This window comes from Pygoscelis adeliae, unplaced genomic scaffold, assembly GCF_000699105.1.
Source record: "Pygoscelis adeliae isolate BGI_AS28 unplaced genomic scaffold, ASM69910v1 Scaffold139, whole genome shotgun sequence".
Lineage (NCBI taxonomy): Eukaryota > Metazoa > Chordata > Aves > Sphenisciformes > Spheniscidae > Pygoscelis > Pygoscelis adeliae.
The window spans coordinates 652,324-675,002 of NW_008825613.1; the positions used below are offsets into that span (position 1 = coordinate 652,324).

At 38.9% G+C, this 22,679-nt stretch overlaps 2 protein-coding genes across 2 annotated transcripts in view; both read left to right on the forward strand.

Annotated features, from left to right (window-relative positions):
* The window catches only part of LOC103924271, a 391,194-nt gene that overhangs the window by 328,068 nt on the left and 40,447 nt on the right, over positions 1-22,679 (forward strand). The gene's annotated exons all lie outside the window — the stretch shown is intronic.
* Positions 1-22,679, forward strand: part of LOC103924270 (protocadherin-15) — a 376,716-nt gene that overhangs the window by 328,068 nt on the left and 25,969 nt on the right. Inside the window, exons 26-27 of the mRNA XM_009332761.1 lie at positions 13,743-13,958; positions 18,313-18,401. Of these exons, the coding sequence (XP_009331036.1) occupies positions 13,743-13,958; positions 18,313-18,401 (305 nt within the window). The remainder of the gene's footprint in view (positions 1-13,742; positions 13,959-18,312; positions 18,402-22,679) is intronic.

Genomic DNA, 22,679 nt, shown 5'->3' on the forward strand with positions numbered 1-22,679 from the left:
TCAAGGGGACAAGAAGCATGTGAGGAGGAGCAGGCATACAGGTAAGGGGTATTCGGGGATGAAGAGGGGAATCTGCATTTACCCTTCAGAAACACTTGACTCAAGAAAGGTGATTAGAGGACAGAAAAGGACGACAAAGGAAGACACAGAAGAAATTTCCATTTTATGTCTCTAGCCTGCTTCTGTTAAAACATATGACAGAATTCTCCCTGACTTTGCTGACAGGCAAAACAGAACAAGGTATAAGACAGAAGTTGTTACTAGTGGATGGCATCAAACATAACTGTGTGCTTAGTTAAAGTAAAATTAGAAACAAGAAGTGCTTGTTGCAGAAAATCAGGCTGTAATTTATTCTACACCAAGCATTTTTAGCAGTTGGTGCTAGTTAGCTTATTTTCTGTCCTTTAGGGGAAAAAAAATGTAATTGCTCTGTTAGTTAAATACAATACCTATTCCAATTAGTGTTAAGAAGAATTAATCAAATTAATGTCTTTTCTTGAAGAGTTCAGGTGAGTAGAATTAAATGAGTAGTTTTCCAAGTTGAAATTTTTAAGAACATTAATAAAGTACACGCATAGCTTGCACTGTAGAAATTAGTCAAATTTTTATTCTAATAAAATTATTAGAATTTACATTTTATTATTATTATTCAGATTTTTATTCTACTAAAAAACTCCTTAGTAGGAGTTTTAAATACATTTGCTTTCATCTTCTGCGTTCATTAATAGTTGCTAAATTTTTTAATAACTTCTGAGTAATTTTGAAAAGAAACTTATATTCTCAGCATATTCTCATTCTTCCTGTCACTGACAATGACTTTGAACATGGTATTGACTAGCAGAAGAATTTTTACAACTGAAAGATGTAAAACTGCATGTTATAGATTGTTGAAATCATTGCTATTGGGACTCATAGTGAACCAACATTTCCTAGTTATGAACAGTGTCGCATTATTTGTCACAGCAATGCCATACAGTCACCATTGTAGAAAAGTATGCAATACTTCCTGCACACTAGGACCCGAACTTGCCATTTTTTCCCCTGTACTTCAAGGAGATACCAGCAATAAATAGGTACTAAATGTGTAGAAGTGACATTAACTTTTAAATTGGTTTCTTATGTACATTCCATTATCCTGAGGGAAGGAGAAAACGTTTATTTTAAATTAAAGTGTAAGATTGTTGTTACCAAAAAAAGAATGGACTCTGAATTCAGCCAGTGTTTTCCTTGTATTAAACAAAATAAGGCATTCTACAGGTACAGCGGGAACTCTGTTGATTAACTCCTAGCTTCTTTGTTTTTTCTCTTGTTTTTTATCTATAAGTGACAGATTTTGCTTGAAAACCTGAAAGTCGAAGACTTCTATTAGTAGTGGATGATGTGGATAGTCAAGTCAGTTGTTTGAAAATTCCCAGTCCGCCTTTTCTTTGTCAGTCATTGTTTGTGTGTGTATGTTTAATACCAACTCCTACTCATCACTCTCCAAGGCCCTTATTTTTATATCCCTTCATCTGAATATCCATGCTCCTAATGACTCTGTCAGTCCTGCGCCAGTAGACAGGGCTAGTGTAAGTCATAACATTGTTTTTTACCAGGCATTTACTGGTACGGAGGCAGTTGAGAAGGTTGGTTCTCTGGGTGAGAACCAACCGTAGAGGCGGTTGTTAAGGGTTGGTTCTCTAAGTGAGGTGGGATGCTTAAGAAATCACACAGGGGAGAGGATAAACTGAAGTCTGTAAAACAGTAGGGCATATCAGAAGAGAAATGAGGACAACCCAATTCAGTGAAGAGAAAATAAGAAGGCAAAAACCACCACTTGATCAGAGGTGAGATAGGATCCATCTTCTGCTTTTATGTCATAAAAATGCAACTCAAGTTAACGGTGGTATATTTCTCATGACTCTTTCATCAACTGCGTAACTGTTATGTACCATAAAGACAGTACAGATCATGGAAACGGATATTTAAGTCACAAATGAAGATAATTCACATTGTGAGCACCTACATTGACTTTCTCCTGTGAAAGTGATATAATACGGCAAAGTTCTCCTTTTTTGAGGTGACCTACTTGCCCAAGTGTTGGAAGCATTAAGGGCAGGCAACCATTTGGCACTGTGTTTGATTGCCTTCATATTGTAGCAAAAAGTTTTGTATAATACAACTTTTATAGCATAAATTCCTAGTTAACCATATTTTAGCAGACTTTCAGAGAAAATAAATCACATTCATTAATTATATTTTTATATTTTAAGCACAAATGTGTGTTTAATTTGCCTCAATGGGTACAATAAAAATTCCCCAATGAGGGCCTTTGGCAGGCTGGCGGACGATGCTGCTTCTGGAAGCCCTAATTTTGGAAACACCAGCGCTGGCTCTGTTAGTGAGCAATGCCTTTTTCTGGAGTGGCAGAGGAGATATTGTTGATTGAAAACAAGGGTCAGATTTATTGCAAGAAGCTGGTCATTGCTAGTTTGCTTACATTGAAAGCAAAGGGGGGGTTTAAGTACATAATATTTGAGTTGAGGTAACAACTCATCATCTGGGTACCTATATCTACTTCAGCCTTTTAGGTCTGAAGATCAGGATCTGGAATTTTATGTTAAGCCCAAGAACCAGATAGTGGTTTGGTTTCTGTTACCATTTATCCATGCATCTGTTTTTGAGGAAAGTATCTTGGCAGAAAACCAAGACTCATCTTTAAACTTCTCCTTTCTCCTAAAAGCTCGAGCTCAAAGCTGTGTGTGGCTTTAGCAGGGGTTTGAATTGAACACCACACAGTTCTTTGTTATGTTCAGATGTCTTCAGTTTCAGCTTCCTCAAGTTTGCAACATGTTCCTGAGCTGAGCATCAAAGGCCAGGAGGCCATAGTAGCATGGCTGCAGCGATAGAGAGCTCAGTCTGCCAAAGTTCTGAGACAGCTTTACAAGTGGGCAGGTCTTTATAGACACCATAGAGCTGCTTTAACACAGTGCTTTAAACCAGCTCCTGTTGCCTGCCAAGAGGCTGGAGCAGGCCTGTGCAAACAGGTTTGCTTTGTCCAGTCACTGTTTGTGGAATAACAGTGGGAAAAGATCAATGGATGGGTGGGTTAATTGCAGTAATCGGAATGGCTGGTTTTTAGATATTGATATGGCTTCTGCAGTTAGATGTGATTTACAGGGCATGCCTGCTTTTTTTTGCCATTGAGGTAATTAAATTAGTTAAGCATAATAATCACAGTGGCAGGCACTTGCCAGCAGTTATCGTTTAGTGGCAGTTTAAGCTAATACAATTTTTCCTTTTTATCAAATAGGAAATAGAAAAGATGAGCTGAGAGACATTAGCTAGATAGTACTAAATTATAGGTGTTTACCAGTGTAGATACGAAGAAGGTTCAAAAATTATTTTGTAGTCTGGGTTGAAATTCACCGTGTCTGTATTTTAGAGAGTATATGGATTACATTAAGCAAGAGGTAAACAATATTTTTTAAGTTTTTAAAAATGTATCTAGTTTTGCAATAGTTGAAAAAGTCTGAAATGTCAGAACAGTGTTGGTGTTAATACTGAGAGGCGCTTATGTTGCAGGATAAGATTAAGAGCTGTGTTTATGCCCAGATCCTCACCTCCAGGTGATCCCTACCCCACCAAGACCCTCAGTGGCCTCTTCCAGCACTTGTCCAGGCCAAGGGATGAGTTAAGGTGCCCGCAGCTCTCTTCCCGGCTGTGCACCTGCGTCTTCCCAGAGGAAGCCAGGGGGGTGTGCAGGCCAGTTTCTGCTCAGGCTTTGCCCTGGGTAATCGGTGTCCTGCTGACACTCCCTTAAGCTGTAGGCAGATCTCCAGTTCTGTCTTGTTTTGGCATTTAATAAATTATTCTCCAACTACCTCTCTTTCTTTGTACAGTGTTATTGGCACATAAGAATGACTCATTTTTGATGAGTGTAATTCATATAAAAATAAGATGAGAAGCTTTATTGCCCTATGCAGAAACAACAGCTTTCAAATTAAAAAAAAACCCAACCACAATTAGTTCCTCTTTAACAGTACTTAGTGATTTGCTGTAGTCATTAATTTTTAATATAGCAATTTATATAAATCATTTTTAGATAAATTAATCACAAATATACTGCTTAACATTTGTATGTTTAACTTCAGTTGCTTAAATCATTCTGTAGTCTGTGGATTGAACAAAATTTCACCCTTCCCATCAAAGCACGGTTCTTCCCCTCTTGAAAAATATTTTGTAAAGCACCCCAGTGTTGGCACTAATTATGCCATACAGCCTAGTGAGTAGCACTGGGAGTAAGAAATAATCTAACTGCCAGGGGCCAAACCCAAAAAAATGCAGGGAGAGAAGAAAACTAGTACTGAGTACATAATCTTACACACAAATTGAATTTAGAGACAAATAGGCAAATAAAATATTGGATAAACACTTCTCTCATCATCAAAACAGTTACGTATGTGACTAAGGCAAATACTATAGATTGCTTCTCCAGGCTCTGTAAGGTGCAGCAATTTTGCTGGCAGCAGCAACCGCTTTCTTGAATATATTCATTTGAATAGCAAATCCTTTTAGAATAGGGTAATGTGTTGTCTTGCTCTCGATTTTTAGAAAGATTTCTATAATTAGATAAAAAGGAAGCTTGAGCTCAGAATGCCACAAATCATTATCAAGAAGTCACTTTTAATTAGAATTAATTTGGTTAATGATATGCTATATGTATTATTCTATAGGAATATGATTGTTTTGAGGCTAGCATCTTCTGAAAGCTGATAAGTACTAATGCTCTAAGAAAATAATAAAAGGAATATATTTATCCAAATGGCACTTTTTAACTGAGGCTTTAGTCCTTGTATCTTAAAGACCATGTTTATATTGCTAATAGCTCAGCAAGAAACGTGGAGCTGTGTTAAATACCATTTCTCTTGAAATGATAGATGGGGCTGATTATCGTATCTCAAATCTACAGGCAATTTCACACAGCTGTCTTTTTAAGCCTACTCATTTCCCCCCAAGGCTATCAAAGATATACAATGCAGAGATGAGATATTTTGAGTCCAGGTTGATGATTTGATGCAAGACCAAAGGGTAGTCAGAAGCCATGGTGGTAGGACAGCTGCAGGACGTCTTGGTTGCTGGTTATTTGCGTTTCCCTTTCGCTCTGCAACCATTGCGCTGGGCCTGCAGTGGTGGGACAGCTGGAACAGCAGGCTGGATAATCGCTTTAATTACAGTTCTGGTGGTGCTCAGAAGAAGGTTTCAGGTGTTGGACAGTCCTGATGGGGATTGGTGTTATAATAACCTTTTATGCTCTCTCTCCTTTTCTGCAGTTCTCTTTTTTCCCCCAGAATTTTCAATGTATAGAAGAGCCCATTTCCATGATCAAAGGCCTTTTCGTGCTTTTTGTTATGAATGTGTTAATTAAAACCAGATGTAATACTCTTGACTACTAATTTATGAATTTTGTGGTTTGAGATTTGCTTTGCATTTCATTATATTAGAATTAGTTATTTTGCTTTGCCACTGCTATTTTCATATAATTCCTGGTTTTCCCCTCAGAATTAGAACCAGACTTCCTTTAGCTATATACACAATATTTTCAATCTGCTCTATAAAAACAAAACTAAAATGAACACAGTCTTTAGGGAAATTACTAGCAGGAATTGACTTTTCACTATAATGGTGAAAACATTTCCTTTTACAGTATTAATCTCTAGTTTTGTTTGTTGAAGTGTATTTAAATGAGGAAATATCAGAGATGCTAATTCTAGTAAAGAAAGTGAGAGGTTCTTTTCTGAATTACTTCTCAGTTTATAAAGGTATTTTTTGTACTGAAAATGTTTGCAGAAAAGGTAGCTTGCCAAAATAAATGCCAGTGAATCAGTCTCTGGAAGTGGCTGACCTCTATTTGATAGAAATGGCTCTAATATGAAGACAGCGGAGAGGTTTGATGATGATAATAGGAGCCAGTGGAGTCTGAAATGCAGTTACATCCTGAAGGAAACTTGATTCTTACAATATGGTTGACCAAATTTTCATTTCAGACCTTTTCTGTATTTTGTACCCCTTTCCAATAGGCTTCATAATGTAACTTAATCCTTTATTGGTCTTTGAATATCTTAATACACGGAACAGCAAAATAAAACAAAGCCATTTTATGTTACAGGTTTTTACCCTAATGACACACAGGGGAACAGGAATTACTCTTTACTTAACTGTAATCCTTGAAAGCAATCTATCTTAGCAGTTGCATACTGATCTAAAGCAATTGATAGAATAAATGTTTAAAATTCCTGGGTATGGTGATGTGTTACATAGAGAGAGAATACTGGGATTACTTTTTTGCCCAGATGCATTTATCCATGTTAAATCTCCAGTTATTTTCTATTCATGCCTATAACCTCTAGATTTCTTTTGGTATCTCCTTTTTCCTTGGGATGACAGGTAAATCTTCACAGTGGCAAGTTCTGTAGAAGTGAGATTCAATCCTCGGCACCTTGAGACAGCATTCTGCTGTGAAACGCAAAGTTTTCCCTTCTGTAATTTTGCTTTTGCATGTATATAAGAGAACTACTTCTTTGTAAAAATGAACTACTTTTCCAGTCACAATCTTTTATTGGTTAAAATATGCTTTATGAATCACAGAGAGTAATCTGTAGGGAGAAAACATACTTGGCAGAAGTAAAAATCTACTTTGAAGTCTATTTGCAGTGACAACAACACACCCCCAAACATGTGCATCTGCTATAACATCTGGCCTCTGACAAGAAGCTGCTTGCCCTGCTAAGAACAATATTACAGTAATTCCAAGCACACAGGTAATTTCTTTCAAAGAACATATCTTGAGGTAATATGTTGGCTTGCTAAACTCTTTACTATAAAAAACAGTACCATTGTTTTCCCTTGGCAGTGTTCAGAAAAACTACTACCCTGCATGATTTTTTTCAAATGTAATATTAGATTATTTCAATTACTATGTTATTTTCTAACATTTTTAAGACTGTTAGTCCTGGACATGCCTTCCAGAGTAAAGTACCTCCTACAGGGGCTGGAAGGGGTGAGTATGCCTGGAGTGTTCGCAATGCTGGATCATTGATCCCATGGAGGATCAGCTGCGTGGTCTGCACTCCCTCACAGCCCATGCACATAAATCAACTGTATCGAGCACTAGCTGCTATTGGCATAGCAGGAAAATGCCATAAAACCAATGTTTCTAATTTTTTTTCAAAATACAAGTTTGGGAACGCCTCTTAGTCAACATTTTGTCTGATAAGACAGCCTATCAAAACTGATCCATGTTTCCACACCTTGGGTTTTTTGACACCATTGGAGGAAAAAGTGAACAATTCTCAGTCCCTTTTTTTTCTTACTAACTGTATTTCTCAGAAGTTTCCGTGCAGCTGGGGTTTACTTGGAGTGGTCTGGGGCAGTGATCAGCAATATGCTTAGCAGAGTCCATACTTTTCCTCTTTGTTGTAGTACCTTTGTCAGTATTGCCTAACAAACGATGCATTTAAAGCGTAAATTAATTACTCTTTGGCTCCGTGCAGCCCTCATGAAAGGTGATTATTTGACATTTCTCAAATCTGCACATTACCGCAGGGAATATTGCAGTGTGAGGCGCAACTATGTGGCCGCACAATCACAGTGTTATGGTAGGGCACTTATCCCCTCACTCGGAGAGTCTTGTAAAAGCAATGCCATGTGGCCATAACACTCTGATACTGTCACCAAAATTGCCAGTGGGCTGACATGTTTGGTGGCTTGTTTGGGATGAGCATTAAAATCTTCGTTAACCGTAGCTCCTGAAGCTATTGCATAATTATCAGACGATTACAGTTTTTATCATTCTCAGTGTGAGCTAAATTCAAACTAGCTGCTAAGAGTTAAATGCAATTGTTAATTTTAAATGTTTTCCAGTCTTCCTAGCAGGGTCACACTTAATCATGAGCCTGAGGATGCTAACAGGGCGTGTAAAATGAATGGGAATGGGCTGTTCGTTTTTTTTTCTTCTTCCGAGCTTAGTGCCACTAAGCAGATGGCAGGTTCAACTGTTTCCAATCAGCTGCTGGCACATAAAATAGCTTTTAGAACAAGACCATTTTTGCTGGTAGGAATTTACAGATTGTTGAATATTTTCAGTTCTGAAGCCACATCTGCCATTCTACTGTTTTAGAGGCGGTTTTACTTTGTGATTTACAGGCACTTAAGCTAGTAAGTTTGTTACAGCTATTGCAGTTTTTCTCTTTTTTTTCTGTATTTCTTCACCACTGTGCTCTTTTACACTGTTACCTGTCTCTAGCGCTTTCGCACTCGTGGTCATCAGCTTGTTTTTGCCACAGACTGCCTCAGAATTCTGTAGCTTTGCATCTCCTGGCATCTGCTCCTCAAACTTACCGTCCTTTACAGACCTCTCTCCACCAAATTCTTAGCTGTGAGATATTTGGATGGCCTTTAGGGACAGCTTCTGTGTGAAGTGCTCAAACGCAACCCAAGTCTTGTGTTAATTAGTTACACCAGAAAAAACATATATATTAGGACAAACTGTAACTGGTTACAGAAGCACCACTAAAGGAATCGCTATCACTCCTAGTTTTCAGCTCATATATTTTCATCTCTTGTCTTCCAGACATGCAGCTTGACTCAGCTCTAGTGAGTCCTATCTATTTCTGTACTTAAGCTAACACTTTTTTCCCCTCTCAGTCCTCCTAAAGCTGAAAACCAAACCAAACAAAGTACCCTTCTGCTCCCTTTCTGTTTTAAGGCAACTGATGTGTTAAAAGCACTTTTTGTTGGCAGCAAAGCAGCTGTACCCTTGATCACATTGCCGCTGCAGTGCTGGGCTGAATTAGACATCGCTTATCTGAGAGCGAACCCAGCACCGGCAGCGTCCGTCTCTTTGTTGCCTCTGCAGTGCCAGGAATTTTAACGTTTCTAATGACTTGCTGCGAGTTGTGCTGGCAGTCCATGTATAGGAGATGTAGTCACTGAGAATGCTTGGCTTACTGTTTTTTTTGCTCTAAGAGAGATAGCTGCCAATAAAGTTATAAAAAAAAACTGTTAATGACTTCATGGTAAATACCCTCAATGTTAAGGCCTAGAGCAGCATATTTCAGCTGATACCTGGCTGGTGTAATGTGCTTTCGTGGTGGGGTTAGGGAGCACCCCAGCAGTTGCACCTCTTCCTCCGTGAGAGAGGATGGGTAAGGGCTGGAGGCAGCACATGGTGATGCCAACGAAACTCCATGCGTGTGGGCACGCTTACGCTCAGTTACAGGAGGGTTGAGTTTGGCCTGGTAATTCCTAAAATCATCATACATATTTATTGGTACTCAATCATAGCAGAATTTAGGAGACATCTGTATTTCTTGCACATAATAAAAGGAGGACATACTGCTGTAATATTAAGTATAGCTCGCTCTCTTCTTTGACAGTCGTAATGCAACTCTTGAGATATCGTATATCTCTTCCTAATGAAGTGTCAAAAATATTTACCTTCAGGACAAATTACAAGAATAGCAAACATCCTTACTCTGTATTAAAGAAGTTGCTACACTAATGTCAGCAGCTCATAAGCTCTCTCTGGTGGTCCTGCAAAGCTGAACATCGCACCGAGTGTCGTTAGGTTTGATCAAAGTATAAATAGTGGTGAAAAGGGGGGGAACGGAAACAATAAAGTTAAAATATTTGAAATTGGAATCTGATGATTTTTCCGAGTTCCTCAGGCTGTTTTGCACCTAGCTTTGCTCATCTGCATGTGGATGGTTTCTGGGATGGAAATAGCCTGAACTGTAATGATACTGAGGCCATTGATTTCTCTGGAGTGCCACTGAATTCTCAGAACTTCTGAAAATTAACTTACAGCCTGCCTACCAGCTTTGGGCATCTGAACTCCAGGATTTTAGAGGCTGCATGCTTAAAATTTCAAAACGCCTCTTTCACTGGAGTTTCATGCATTAAACTCAGCTGCAAGACTTACCATACTGTTCCTTCTAAGCAACTACACTAGTGTGATGTTTTTTCAGAAAGGCTGACTTTATTTAATGCTTGTGCCTGCAATATTGATATCCTAATTTGGATCCAAATTTTGTTTGTCCTTAGTTGCAGACATACACAAGCGTGAAATACTGAAGGTGAAATTGATTTCTGTTATTATTGAAACAAACTACTATTAAAAGTCATATCTTTCTGTTGAGATAGAATTTGCTAATATTAAAAAAATGATAGGCTTATAGCCCAGCTGAACCAATCTAATAAGTCCATTTTAACAAAGAAATTGGCTTTTTATTGAAAGGGCATAGTGTTCATCTCTCAGGGCAGCTCCAGAGAGCCTTTGGCAGTTAGCTGGCAGTTTGGCAGTTGCTGTAAATCCTGTCTCGCTACGGTGAAGACCCCAAAGGAGCCGGATCAGATAGTGCTCTACTACCTGTGCCTATGTGTCTCATGTGCCAAAACACATGGCGTGTGGGGTTACAGGAATTACTTTTTTTTTTTCCCCTCGCCAGCTCCATTATCAACATGCAAAGTTGAGTGTGGATAAGCCAGTGGTTTTTGCCAGATTGATCTTTTCTATGTTGTTTGTGGCTTTAAACTGGGCTATGTTGTACAACCTGTACTTGCCTGGTCTTAGATGCACACATACAGTGATTTGTTAGGTATGAGGCAAAGAAGTGTTTATTTTTAAAAGTTAGCCGCTCTGCATTACCATAAAATCATTTCCGAAGAGGTTTCCTTCTTGTCTCTCAAGCAGCGCGTAGGTGGTCTTCTGGATGGGTTGTACCAAATGTTATCCCCTGCTACTACAGGCAGAGGCTTCCTGATCTCTTTTTTGAGTACATGGAGGATGTAAAGCTCTCCTAGAACACATAGGCAAAATTGATCCAAAAAGCACCAAGAGAAACTACTTTGAATGCCTCTGTAACCTACAGTTTGCATATTTTCAAGGATGTTTTATTTCTGTTATCGTGCCGGTTTTACATGTTTCTTTAGTAATAGTAATTTTAGTAGTAATAGTAATCACGTGGAATCTTTTAGTTGTAATTTTAAGATTTCCTTTGCATTTGGTTAAGAACAGATACTTGAAGTGAAATATTTGATTTTTGGATGTTTACAGGGTGCTCGTGCCCAGGCAGGGGCTGAGGGGTCTCTGTGAGGAGAGGCTGATGCTGCCCTGGGCCAGGCACAAACAGTTCCAACAGCCCCATGGCCAGGCACCGCTGAGGTGGTGTTTTACTTTTTGTCTTTGTTTCTTATCATCCAAATCTATTTTATATGGCAGTAAGTTAAATTAATTTTCCTCAACTTGAGTCTGTCTTGCCCGTGATAGTGATTGATAAGCTCCCTGTCCTTATCTCAACATGTGAGCTTTTTTATCTTATTTTCTCCCCTGTCCTGTTGAGGAGGGGAGTGAGAGAGCAGCTGGGCGGGCCTCGGGCAGCTGGCCAAGATCAACCCACCACAACATGCTAATTTGAGAATACATCAGATGAAACACTGGTGGGAGTAAGAATCCAGTAAGGTCACGGAAGTCGGTGTGGTTGCTGGAGGAATGAAGGTAACCGGTTGTGCAGTTCAGGTATTTATGCACTTCTTAAAAGGGCTGACTTGAGCTCGGTGCTGAGCACTGACATTTAGCTCTCAAATAGTGATGACTGTTACCACATGCGTATCAACCTGATTTTTAGGTACAGCCACTTCCTCGTTTCCTTGTACCATATAGCATGCCTTCACATTTATTTGTTCCTTCAGCAATTTACTTGTCAAAAGGAAAGCCAAAAATGAGCCTAGTCCTGAAAATCTACCTGTCAAGCTCCTGTCTGCTGGCTCTGTGATGTTTTGGGGTTGTAGTCATCCATGCCAGTTGGACAGCAGGAGTGCTTTGGAAAAGCTCACCGATATCTTTACCTATTGACTGACAGAACGAGGTAAATTTCAGAAAACTTTCAACCTTCCCCGTCTTTCCTAAAAGTGCTAATATAAGGGGGTTTGAGATCACCCAAGAGGTAGTAATCTTGATTTTTAAAAGCCTTAAAAAAAGCTATAGAACTAGAGAACAGAAGCACTTCAACACATTTTATATTTATGCTTTTTGTAGCCAAGCCAGGTAAAGCTTTGTCAATTTAGAGGAAAACAAAACATTTACAAAGGATGCAAGAACCATTTTAAACAGTTCTGTCTCTGTGATGAGTGGCAGCCAGTGTCATTGAGGGAGCTCATCTTTTGGGCAGCTCTGCAGCACATTGATGTGCTATGTGAAACACGTTTGCTATCTTTAGCTAAACCAGCCCAGATATTATCACTTAAGCGCTGTATAGTTTTATCTATTCTGTCTGGTCTGATAGCAGTCGGAGTAGCATGGAAAGCTCATACAGTTTTGAGTACCTGGATCATTCGTCTGGCACGTGTATCTCTTGATGGTGCATAATGCAATCACTGTGCTGCATAGACTTGCTTGTTGTATCTCCTCACTGGTATTCCCTGAAAATTATCAGAAAATAAAGACAAAATAGGAGTTAGTAAAAGTTTCCACCTTATAGATCTTGTTCACTGATGGTGAGGAAACAATTAATGATGATTAATGGCCATCTATTGAAGGCTTAATGACCTTGCGCAGATAATACTTTTTTAGATGGCAGTGGGGTATCGTGGTAAACAACTCTTCATGCTGCCATAAACCCTGACTAGACTGTGATTATTGTTTTTGTTTTTAAGTCATGGTGAATTATGGATTTTACACAAAGACCTGCACCTTTTTGAAGTTAAGGGTGGTTTTTTTTCTCCAACATTAGCTGAAGCCACAGGTTTAAGAAGTCGTGCCAATGTTTTGATAAAAGCTTGCTAATAGATGCTGAAGTGTCCCAGATGCTGAGGCAGTGCCCAAGTCTAATGAGTGGGCAAATGTACAGGTGGTAATTAGCTACCATCTTGCTGACCCCTTCCTAGACAGAGCACATGAAAGCATTATAAGGGTCCTCAAAAACACTCCCATCTGAATTATGGTACTGCCTTTTGAACAGAAGCATGATTTGTGCAAAGGAGTAGGTTGGGAGAGGCCAGAACGGGGCTACGCAGGGTTGTCAGGCACAAGGTAGGTGAAATTACATAGCTCCCAGGGCTGCCTAATTGATGCCAGGACTGCGTCCTAATTCTGCAGCAGTTCAGCAATGGGAGAATGCCAGGGCAGCTTTGTGTCCTACACTGGGTCTGTACATCAGGTCCTTTGTGTGGCATCCCAAGAATGCCACTCAATCTTTTTTTTTTTTTTTTTTTAAAGTAAAAAAGGATAAAATTACTCCAGAAATACATGTGCTTAATCAATGAGGGTGCAGAATGTCTCTCAGAAGAGGGAGGACATTGTTGTGTAAGTTTGTGAATGCATTGCTGTTTTTTTTTTTTCTTTAATATTTAGTATTTGGCAGTGGAAGTTTCTCAGAATTAAGGTGTTCTTACCTGTTCAGTTTGTTGCAGACTTGAAAGTCCATTTATATTTTTCTTCTTTTTTCTTTTTTGTTTTGGAGCAGTTTATTGCCAACACCAGGAGAAAGAAATTGCTGGAAAAGCAAAACTGTATGCAGCAAAGCTAAATGAACCGTTTAAAGTAACAGCGATATCTGCTCTCCGGGATCTAATGTTTTAAATGTTAGAGTGGAAGAAATTTGCTGGACCAATATGCAACTTTATTTAAAGGACAAGGTTAATGATTCTGTGCACGCGTATTTACTTTTTTTATTTGCCTCTGCTTGTTTTCTTTTTCCTATTAGGCTGATGATAAAGACACTGGGAATTACAGTGCCATGCAATACAGACTCATCATTCCTCCAATCAAGGATGGTAAAGAAGGTTTTGTGATTGAAGCTTACACAGGGCTAATAAAAACTGCTATGTTGTTCAAAAATATGAGAAGATCCTATTTCAAGTTTCAGGTCATTGCAACTGACAATTATGGAAAAGGACTGAGCAGCAAAGCAGAAGTACTTGTAAGTATGAGCCAGGCATTATCTTTATGGAATAATTCCTGAGGAAATTCAAACACTATGTAAAGTTTACTTCCAGGCAGACCTATAGGAAGGCCATAAACTGTGTGTACTTAATCTTTTTACATCACTGAAAAAAAGCTTGTTTTTTAAACCAAAAGCTTTTATGACCATCTGAAACGTGGTCATGTTTCATGGCAGAGATACTCATCTCAGTTACCACACTAGACATGATATTCAGTATTTTTTTTATTCAATGAGCCGTTGTTAATGGTTTAATTTAGATGCTAATTGTTTGCGTTAAAGATGGACCTAAGTTATGTTCTGGGTCTTCTGGACCCAGATGGCAGCAAAAAAAAGTGCTGGTTCTGTGCATTACGAGTATAAAGCAGGTCACATCTGCGCGGTCGGACACAAGTATTTACAGATCATCTCCGCCTGTTCTCTAAGCCAGCAAGGTGCAGCCAGCTCCTGTATCACAGCTGTGAAGCAGAGTTAGCATGGTGTTAAACCCCAGTTAATAAGCCAAGCTGAAAGCTTGCTAACTTGGGCTGTACTCTGTGTTAACATGAGTACGTAGCTTCTGGGTCAGAGTTAGATCTGGTATATCTGGCTTGCAGTGCAGGCAAATATCTGAGCAAGCATTCTCTGAAAGTTAGAAGTCAGTTGACTTACTGGGGAAAGCCAAGGTTGCCATGTCTTAGTTGCTCATGTCTGGAAGGGAGATGCAAGGAATATTTTTGGGCTGAGACTGTACTTTAAGTTTTCAGGGAAGCAATATTTCAAAAATGGCACCAGCTTTAGGCCTTGAGCTTCATGTTTTTGTGCTGAGTAAAGGACGTTGACTTAGTCCAGTCACAGAAACTGTCAAAGCTAAATTTTTTTTAAAGCCTATATAACTTGATGGATTGGATTAATATTAGCATAAAGTCGTAGGGATGAAGTGCATTATCTAGTTCATGGGAACACTGTCAAATGATACAAATGATAGCCATAATATTTGGTATATTGAGTTATGCAGGAATTCAGCAAATAAACATAATGTATGATGTCCTCATGCTTGACCTCCCAAAATGATATGGGATTCTCACACAATTTATGCAGTAATAGTGTATTAAAATATAGCCAGAAGGTATTGACATTAAAATTAGAAAGTGAAGTATGTCTCATTAATTTATAGAGGTATCTTTAGGTTGTCTGAGTGAGTGATGAGCACTCTGGTATAGTGTTTTTGAGCAAGGCGTGAAAGCTTAGAGTAGCTGTAGATACAATTACAGACTGACACCATACCACCATGAAAGTTTGGGTTTGCATTGAACGTGATCCATACGTGAAGATCCTTTCTAACTAGACTAAGCTGTTCCTGGGCTTCGTGATTTGAACAGAATTTGTGCTGCTGGCACTGTGGTGTCAGGTGCTCAGACGGGGAGGTGTTGATTCCTTTCAATACAAGCTCAAGGAGTGCACATAGATAAGGGAAATTAATTTATTTACTCATGTGCAAAAGAATAAGATGCGGGGGAAGGAGAAAGGATTGCACTGGGAGGAGGCCTAGAGAGAACAGGTGGGGCGACACCAGAGGCACAGTACTGCGAAGAACCTGAGCAGAGCAAGGTATCCTCCAGAATTGGGGCCAGGATGCTTCCTCAGAGCCCTGGCACAGCTCTGTGAGCCACATAAGCTGCCGAACCCACTGGTAAAATGTCTTCATGCTGTAGGGGGTGGTCTATGTGAAGGATACCAGTCTGTTCCTGCTGGCTTGGGACTGGCAGGATGGCTCAAGTTAGACATCTGTGGATCTACAGTTTGGTTCCATGTGATGGCATTTCACTTTTTAGCCTCTGTGAGACAAAAGAAAGAAATAAGAAATTACATTTTAATATAAATTTGCTGCAAGTAAGCACTGAAAGGTACTAAGTAAGTGTGGATAGTGAATATTCACTATGATATCATCTTTAATCAAATGTTTGTTGGGGTTTGGGGTGATCCCAAGGCCCCTTCCTCATTCAGCTCTCAGCATAAGCTACTCTCAGGAATCCATTGGTGCTGTATAATGATCAGGACTGTTTGTGGGCTCTGCCTTGCTTGATTTAAAAATTGGAAAGTGCCTAGTGAATTCATTCATGGGATCAAAGGGATATGGCTTACAGGCTAGTGGTTATCAGCAATTACATGCTTTCCCTGCCTCTGCTGCAAGCTTCCCGTTTGTTGTGCTACTTATTAAATTTAACCTGGAACTTTCCTAGTTCTCAGCAATGTATTCTTTAGATACTTATGGACGAGACATCTGAACATGCTGACTTCCAACCCTATAATTTAGGCTGGTGCCTGCTATTTAGCATCACAGGACCTGGATGTATTTTTGCTCAGTAGACTGGAAGTAGCAAAAGCTTTCTAAGGAACGGTGGGTTGGATGATCCCTGGTAACTGTGCCCCAAAAAGCTTCCAGAGAGTGGTGACGGTGGTTCCTCACAAAGAGCCTTTGCTTTCCCACATCTTCCAACTCTGCTCTCAGCATGTTTCCATCTCTCCTCAAGTGGAAGGGAACAGTTTCTCCCCACAGCTTTTCTTACAATGTAGTTAAATTGGACTTAGTTCCTCAACTTAATGCTATTTTTAATAATTGGAAAATGAAAGCCTTTACAAATGTGGATAGCAAGAAAATTAATGTTGCTATGGAAACCTTAACTTTTTCTTGATTTTTGCTCAACACCCTTGTTTTACTATAGCTTGTCATGAATGTGTGTTTATTCATATTTTTGTATATGAACAAGTAGTCATAATTGTGATTCCCTGAATATCAAAAGATCTATTGCCTTTTTTTAAGTGTTGCATTTATGCAGTACTGAGTACATAGGTGCACAGTGGTTGCTTGAATTGGCTAATGTAGTTAATTCTATTAAACTGTTCATTGCTTTAGAGTTCCTTTCAATGATCTTAGTCTAAAACGTATTTTGTGTTCATTATAATTCTGTTTTTCTTACACAGAATTCCGTACATGCTGATCACTGCATCTGATGACATTTCAAGAACATTTAAATATTTAAAGTTGAATTAAGCTTCAAAGCTGGTGAATCAGTGTTTGATGTGAAAGTATATTATTGCTTTTCTGCTGAAGTTCTTACAGGGCTCAGACTTCTCTTTTGAAAAACGGGTTGTTTTTTTCTTTTAGAATTGAATCAGCTAACTCTGATTTTTAAATTTATCGGGTTTAAGATTGTCCTACTTTTCCAAATTTACCTCCAGAATCCTCTATAGGGAGGTGGTTTGGAGTATAATGTTTGCTGTCATGCCTATATGGACCTGAGCCAAGTTTTAAGAAATGGTTTATTTTCTCCACCAGTATGGGAAGTAACTGTTCCTTTCACAACCTAAGGGGAGGCTGGCTGTGCTAGTGAAGAGAGAGCTATTGCAAAATGCAAAAATATTTAAAAGGGAGGAAAAAGCATGCAATCATTTTACTGGAAGGCAGCCTTTTCTTGGCATAAAAATAGCTTGAGGAGACCAGATCAGGAGATGTGAAGCAGAGTTTGCCAATTCTGCTGAATTTCATGCATGCGTGTAGTCCCTTCTGCACCCTGACCGTCCAACCTGCCGTTGAGAAACAGAAGAGTTATATTGCTTTTGTAGTAGAAAATGCTAATGTGAGAGATTTGTTCTGAGGTCAGTTGGTTCTTTCATGGAATCCTGGATTTTATTTATTTATTTTTTTTAAATAAAGCACATGAGAATTGCGTGTATTAAAGAGGCATTTTTCCTGTCCTTTTATATAAAGTGCAATTGTAAAATGTACATGGTTATGCACAGTTTTATGCCATATAGAGGGAGAAGCTAAAAAAAATATTGGAGATTAAAATAACTTACACTGATGACTTCAAAATAGATGAACAATTTCCTTTGTGATTTTCTAACCAAGTACCATTGATTTAGTTGAATTACTCTGGTATTTGCATTTACATTGGTGCAAACTGCCTATTTCCAAGGTTGGATTTTCCTGTCAAGTCATCAAAAATACCAAAATGCTCATAAGTGATTTTGAATATGACACGTGGGAGATCCATGATTCTGTAAGTAAACTCTAAACTATGAAGAACAGGTTTCTAGTCCCCACCTTAAAAAATCTATAATTGTGATGCAGTCCTGCAATTACAGTTCTAGTTAAATGTTTGCCTGCTGTTTATTGGTTTTGGCTGCCAAGCAAAGCAAGATTTCCCAGCTCTCTTATTCGGAATTAAAATGAGAAACCCGTACATCAGGGCATGGCTATGAAGGCAGGAAGGTAATTATTCCATTCTTTTTGTACAGGGAGGATGTTATGCATGGGAGTGCAAATTGAATTTCACTCTTTTGTTTCCAGGTCTCTGTGGTCAATCAGTTGGATATGCAAGTCATCGTCTCTAATGTTCCTCCCACCCTTGTGGAACAAAACAAAGATCAACTCATAGGGTAATAAATTTATTTACTCTACAAATATCAGACAATTCACTGGTTTTGTGTTTAGACTCAGCACAGAGTGCTGCCTTTATGCCATGATCTACTGTTTTGCCAAAAGACTTGAAATGAGCAAGCGGGTGTTTCAATGAGGAGCACAACTGGCTGAGTGACAGCACTGGTCCCCCCAGATCCACATTTTGCCCCTTTTCTGGAGCAGGCAGAGGTACAGCACTTCTTTGCTTGCACATTTGCCCACTTTGCAGGCTCAAACTAGGTTCAGAGCCCCTAATACAGACCAGAGTGGAGCCTCCAAACACTGAGCACAGAACCTGCCGCTGTCAAAATCCAGGATGTAAAATGAATAAAGCACATCTCCAAAAGTTTGAGGCAGTGTGTCTCAGTGAGCTGTATTGCTTCACTATGATTTTATTTGGATGACGTAGCTGTAAGGGAAAGCAGAATTTAGAAAATTTATACTGGTACAATTAATACCACTAGCATCACTACATAACATTTTAGTCACAAAAAATTGGTAACAGGGTGTCATTATTCAGGCCTAGCACATGTGAAATATTGTGATGGGGAGACGGGTAATTGGAAACATTAATGCTTTGCAATAAAAGCGAAGTATTTTATCATACTGGAAGCCAGCTAAAATCCTGTTGGTAAAATATGTTTCAATAGCACAACATCATCAGTTTCCAGGAGTCAGGTTTTCACTTTTAGCTTCTTTTTGTAAGACAAGGACGATTTTCTATACTTTGTGTCATTAGGCATATAACCATGAATTAGGCAATATGGGAAAGAAAATACTATAGGAAATAGTTTAAAAACAATCTTTGTACTCTTCTGTCACTTTAATCAGTGATGAATGGCGTTTCTCAGATTTCAACAGGTCTGTTCCATCCTGACTGTTGTCATACCTTTACTTCTCCATGGAAATTGAAATACATTAGGGCTGATAATGTGCTCACTGAAAAAGAAGTGCGTTGTCTCTAAATGGCTCATGTCTTCACTGGGCTAGGAAAAAATATCGACATATTTGCTTCTGGAGATTAGGACTTGTTTCCCTTTTCTCTCTCTTTTTTGAGCCAGGTGTAAGATAGATAGATTCTAAGATCAGAAGCACTAATTAAGTTGTTCAGGCAATAGTCTGGATTCACAGGGACTCCATTTCCTAGAGCTAAGAATAATAAAGGAGTCTGCTTGCTTGACACTTAAGATCTAGCTTTCCAAAAGTGTCAGGTGTTTGTGTTGGCTGGAGAGACGAAGAACAATATATCTTTTAGTGACAGTAATAGGAAAAGTTTGCTTCTGCTTTGCTAAGCCTTCAAGTTCACCTCAGTGTGCTGCACTGTACAAATTTTTCTTCACACAGTAATTTGTAGCCTTCCTGGGCGTCTGTATTCTTGAGTGGAGAAGATGAACACATGTTCTGTACCATGTGTTTCTACATGATGTAGCATAGATCTCAGGCTAAATTGGACTTTGGCTGTGTTTGAGATCCTCCTAGTTTTGGACTATCCTGGAGCCAAAGGAGCCACCAGCAAAATACAGATGGCTCTTACAGAAGGTGGTTTGAAAACAGAGTAGAACGAGCCTGGCTTGAATGAAGAGTGTCAACTGCATGACACGTGTTGTGGGACTGAGAGTGTGAATGCTGCAATGGGTGGCATGGCAAGAAAGGCAAGAGCAGATTGTGTCTTGCCCTTTCACCATCCCTGCAAAAACCTCCTTCTACAAACACTGGAGCAGCTTGTTTCCCACTCCTAGCAGGTCTCAGCAGTGTTCAGTGCCTCAACAATAAATTGTAGCATAATCATACCCTCACTCCCCTCCTCCGGGGCCCAGAGGAATAGCTGGCATATCCTGCCACAGTCTTGGAAAACGGCCCAGAGCCACATTCTTTGGTCTCCGTGCTCCAAAAAAATCTTTTCTGCCAGGTTGGAATCTTTTAAAACTTGTTTCATGCTGTTCTGGCCCTTGTGCATGGAAGTCTCTGACAGATGTGTAAATATTTCACAGTGAATGAAGCTTTTTGAATGGGTATGAAAATAAAAAAACATGGCCAGGTTTTGAATTCTCAAAATTAGCTTGGGAAGCCTTTAAATTCACGAACACTGTGAGGCGAGCAAGTGAGTATAGCATAAGAATTTCACTCCTAAGGATAGGCTTTCAAGGACAACCTTTGCCAGAAGAGATTGCATTAGCTTGTTTTAAAATTGTCTCATCCCTTACTGAAAATATTTGCAGAGAGCAAAAGTCTCAGAAATAATTTTGCATATGTGTACTTGTCTGTTTCACATAGAAATGTATTTATTTCAGTGCCATCTTCAAATTTATTGGGTTCTCCTCCTGAGGTTTAAAAGAATGCTATCTCCCTGTTTTTATAAAGGCTTTAATAATTCATGCAGGACATAAAAACAAAATAATAGGAATTTGTGATTTTTCATGCCCTATACAGAAGATATAACCACAGACAAAGGGAAACCAAATAATTTTGGAGACCTTCTTAGGCTAAAGTACTTTCACCCAAATAGGTTCTGAGCTATTTCAAATAATGCACTAATTTATAACATTAGAACACTTTGTATAATTCATTAACAGATAAAAAGACTATGTCATTAACTAAACTAGTGACTACAGAGATTATTCGTCTCTTTCTCCTCTCATTTTGGTGCTGGAGTGATAGTAAATATTAATCCCTGAAAATATAACATTTAACCACGAATTGCAATACTTGGTGTTGGGGAATGTTAGCAAAGTGGGTAGTTGGGTCATTTTTTAAATTATAGTGATTTTTCACAATAAAATAAATAGTGATTTAAACGACTTTGGAGAACAAGTTACAACAGATTCTCCCCAGCTGCCTGTAATTTTCACTAGAGAGTGGATACAAGGTATTAAGAAATACATAATTCCGTTCTTCCACACTGGAAAGGCTTACTCAGCATAGCCCTGAGATGTATGTTGGTTAATGGTCCAAATAAAGGAAGCATACCATAGAAGAAAACATTTAAAGCATCACTATCTATCTGGCTTAGGAATTTGGGCTTTTTGAGGGATACAATGGGTATGTCTTCAGCTGACACTTCCAGTAGTGTCGTGATCCTTTGCAGTCATTCAGTAAGCACCTCGGTTTTCCTCCAACTGCTTTAATTTCATCAACAAACTTTTCGTATCCTCTGGACTGCACATCAGTGTCAGATTTGCCATTTCTCTCACCCACTTTAATTATGTCTGTTCAGATAGGTCCATTTATGTCTGCTACAGAAGATGAAAGAGAAAATGGAGTGAGGCTTAGTGGAAAACTAAGTGCGTGTTCCTCTCCTTCAGAAAACTTGGTGAAGGCAGACAGCACAATGTTCTTTAAATATGGCAATGTTTGTGAGTGCTTACTTGTTGGGCAAGGAACAGCATTTCAACTAGAATAAAATAGCCAACTTCATGCTCAGAGCATTTACTTCTTTGGTTTTCACATGACTGCAGCTTAAACCTCTAGCTAAAATCAGATACACCACATTACCAAGAGACACCTGTGTTTCTCTCATCCCATATAGGTAATAGAAATGTCTTGTGAATTAAATTCCTCTGTACACACTTCTATAGATGGCAAATCATTTTCTCTCAAATGGAATAATGGAGTGGCTTAAAATGAGTGCTTTGATGAAATACTCCATAGACATTCTTCTTGAAGAGCCTGGTTTTGCCCTACAGCCTACAAACCCTACAAAATGGAGATAACATTGCTTAGGGAACTCTCTGGGCATCATTTTCAATGTTAATGTTCATGTTTTTTGCATTGTGTGTGCTTTCTGAGCCTATCAGGTGGGTAAAGAAAACACATTTTGCTGCACTTGGACTGCTCTGGAGTTGTTAAAGAATGGTATGAGGACTGTCTCCTCGCTTTCAAAAATCATATGAGGTTTCCCATGTTCTTCTTTCCTCCCTGTAGTGAAAAGTGAGCCTGGAAAGAACAGAGTTTCTTTTCTGTCCATATGAAGAAAGTCTCCTAGTGGTGGTGTAGGAATCTCTCATTGGAAAAGAGGATCTGATGGAATCACCTCATACTGCTAATAAATGTGCATAGATACAGCAACAGATAATTGTTTTATTATTTAATAATAAATTATGTAATAAGTATAAATATTTAAACACTGAAATCTTGACTTCCCACATCAAGAAGTTTCTGTAGTCTCCTGTATTTTCAGTGTGGTCTTGGTGGTGATTCCCTTTTTTTATATTTTGACTTCATAACAGACAACTCACAGTGCCTGTATTAGTGCAAAG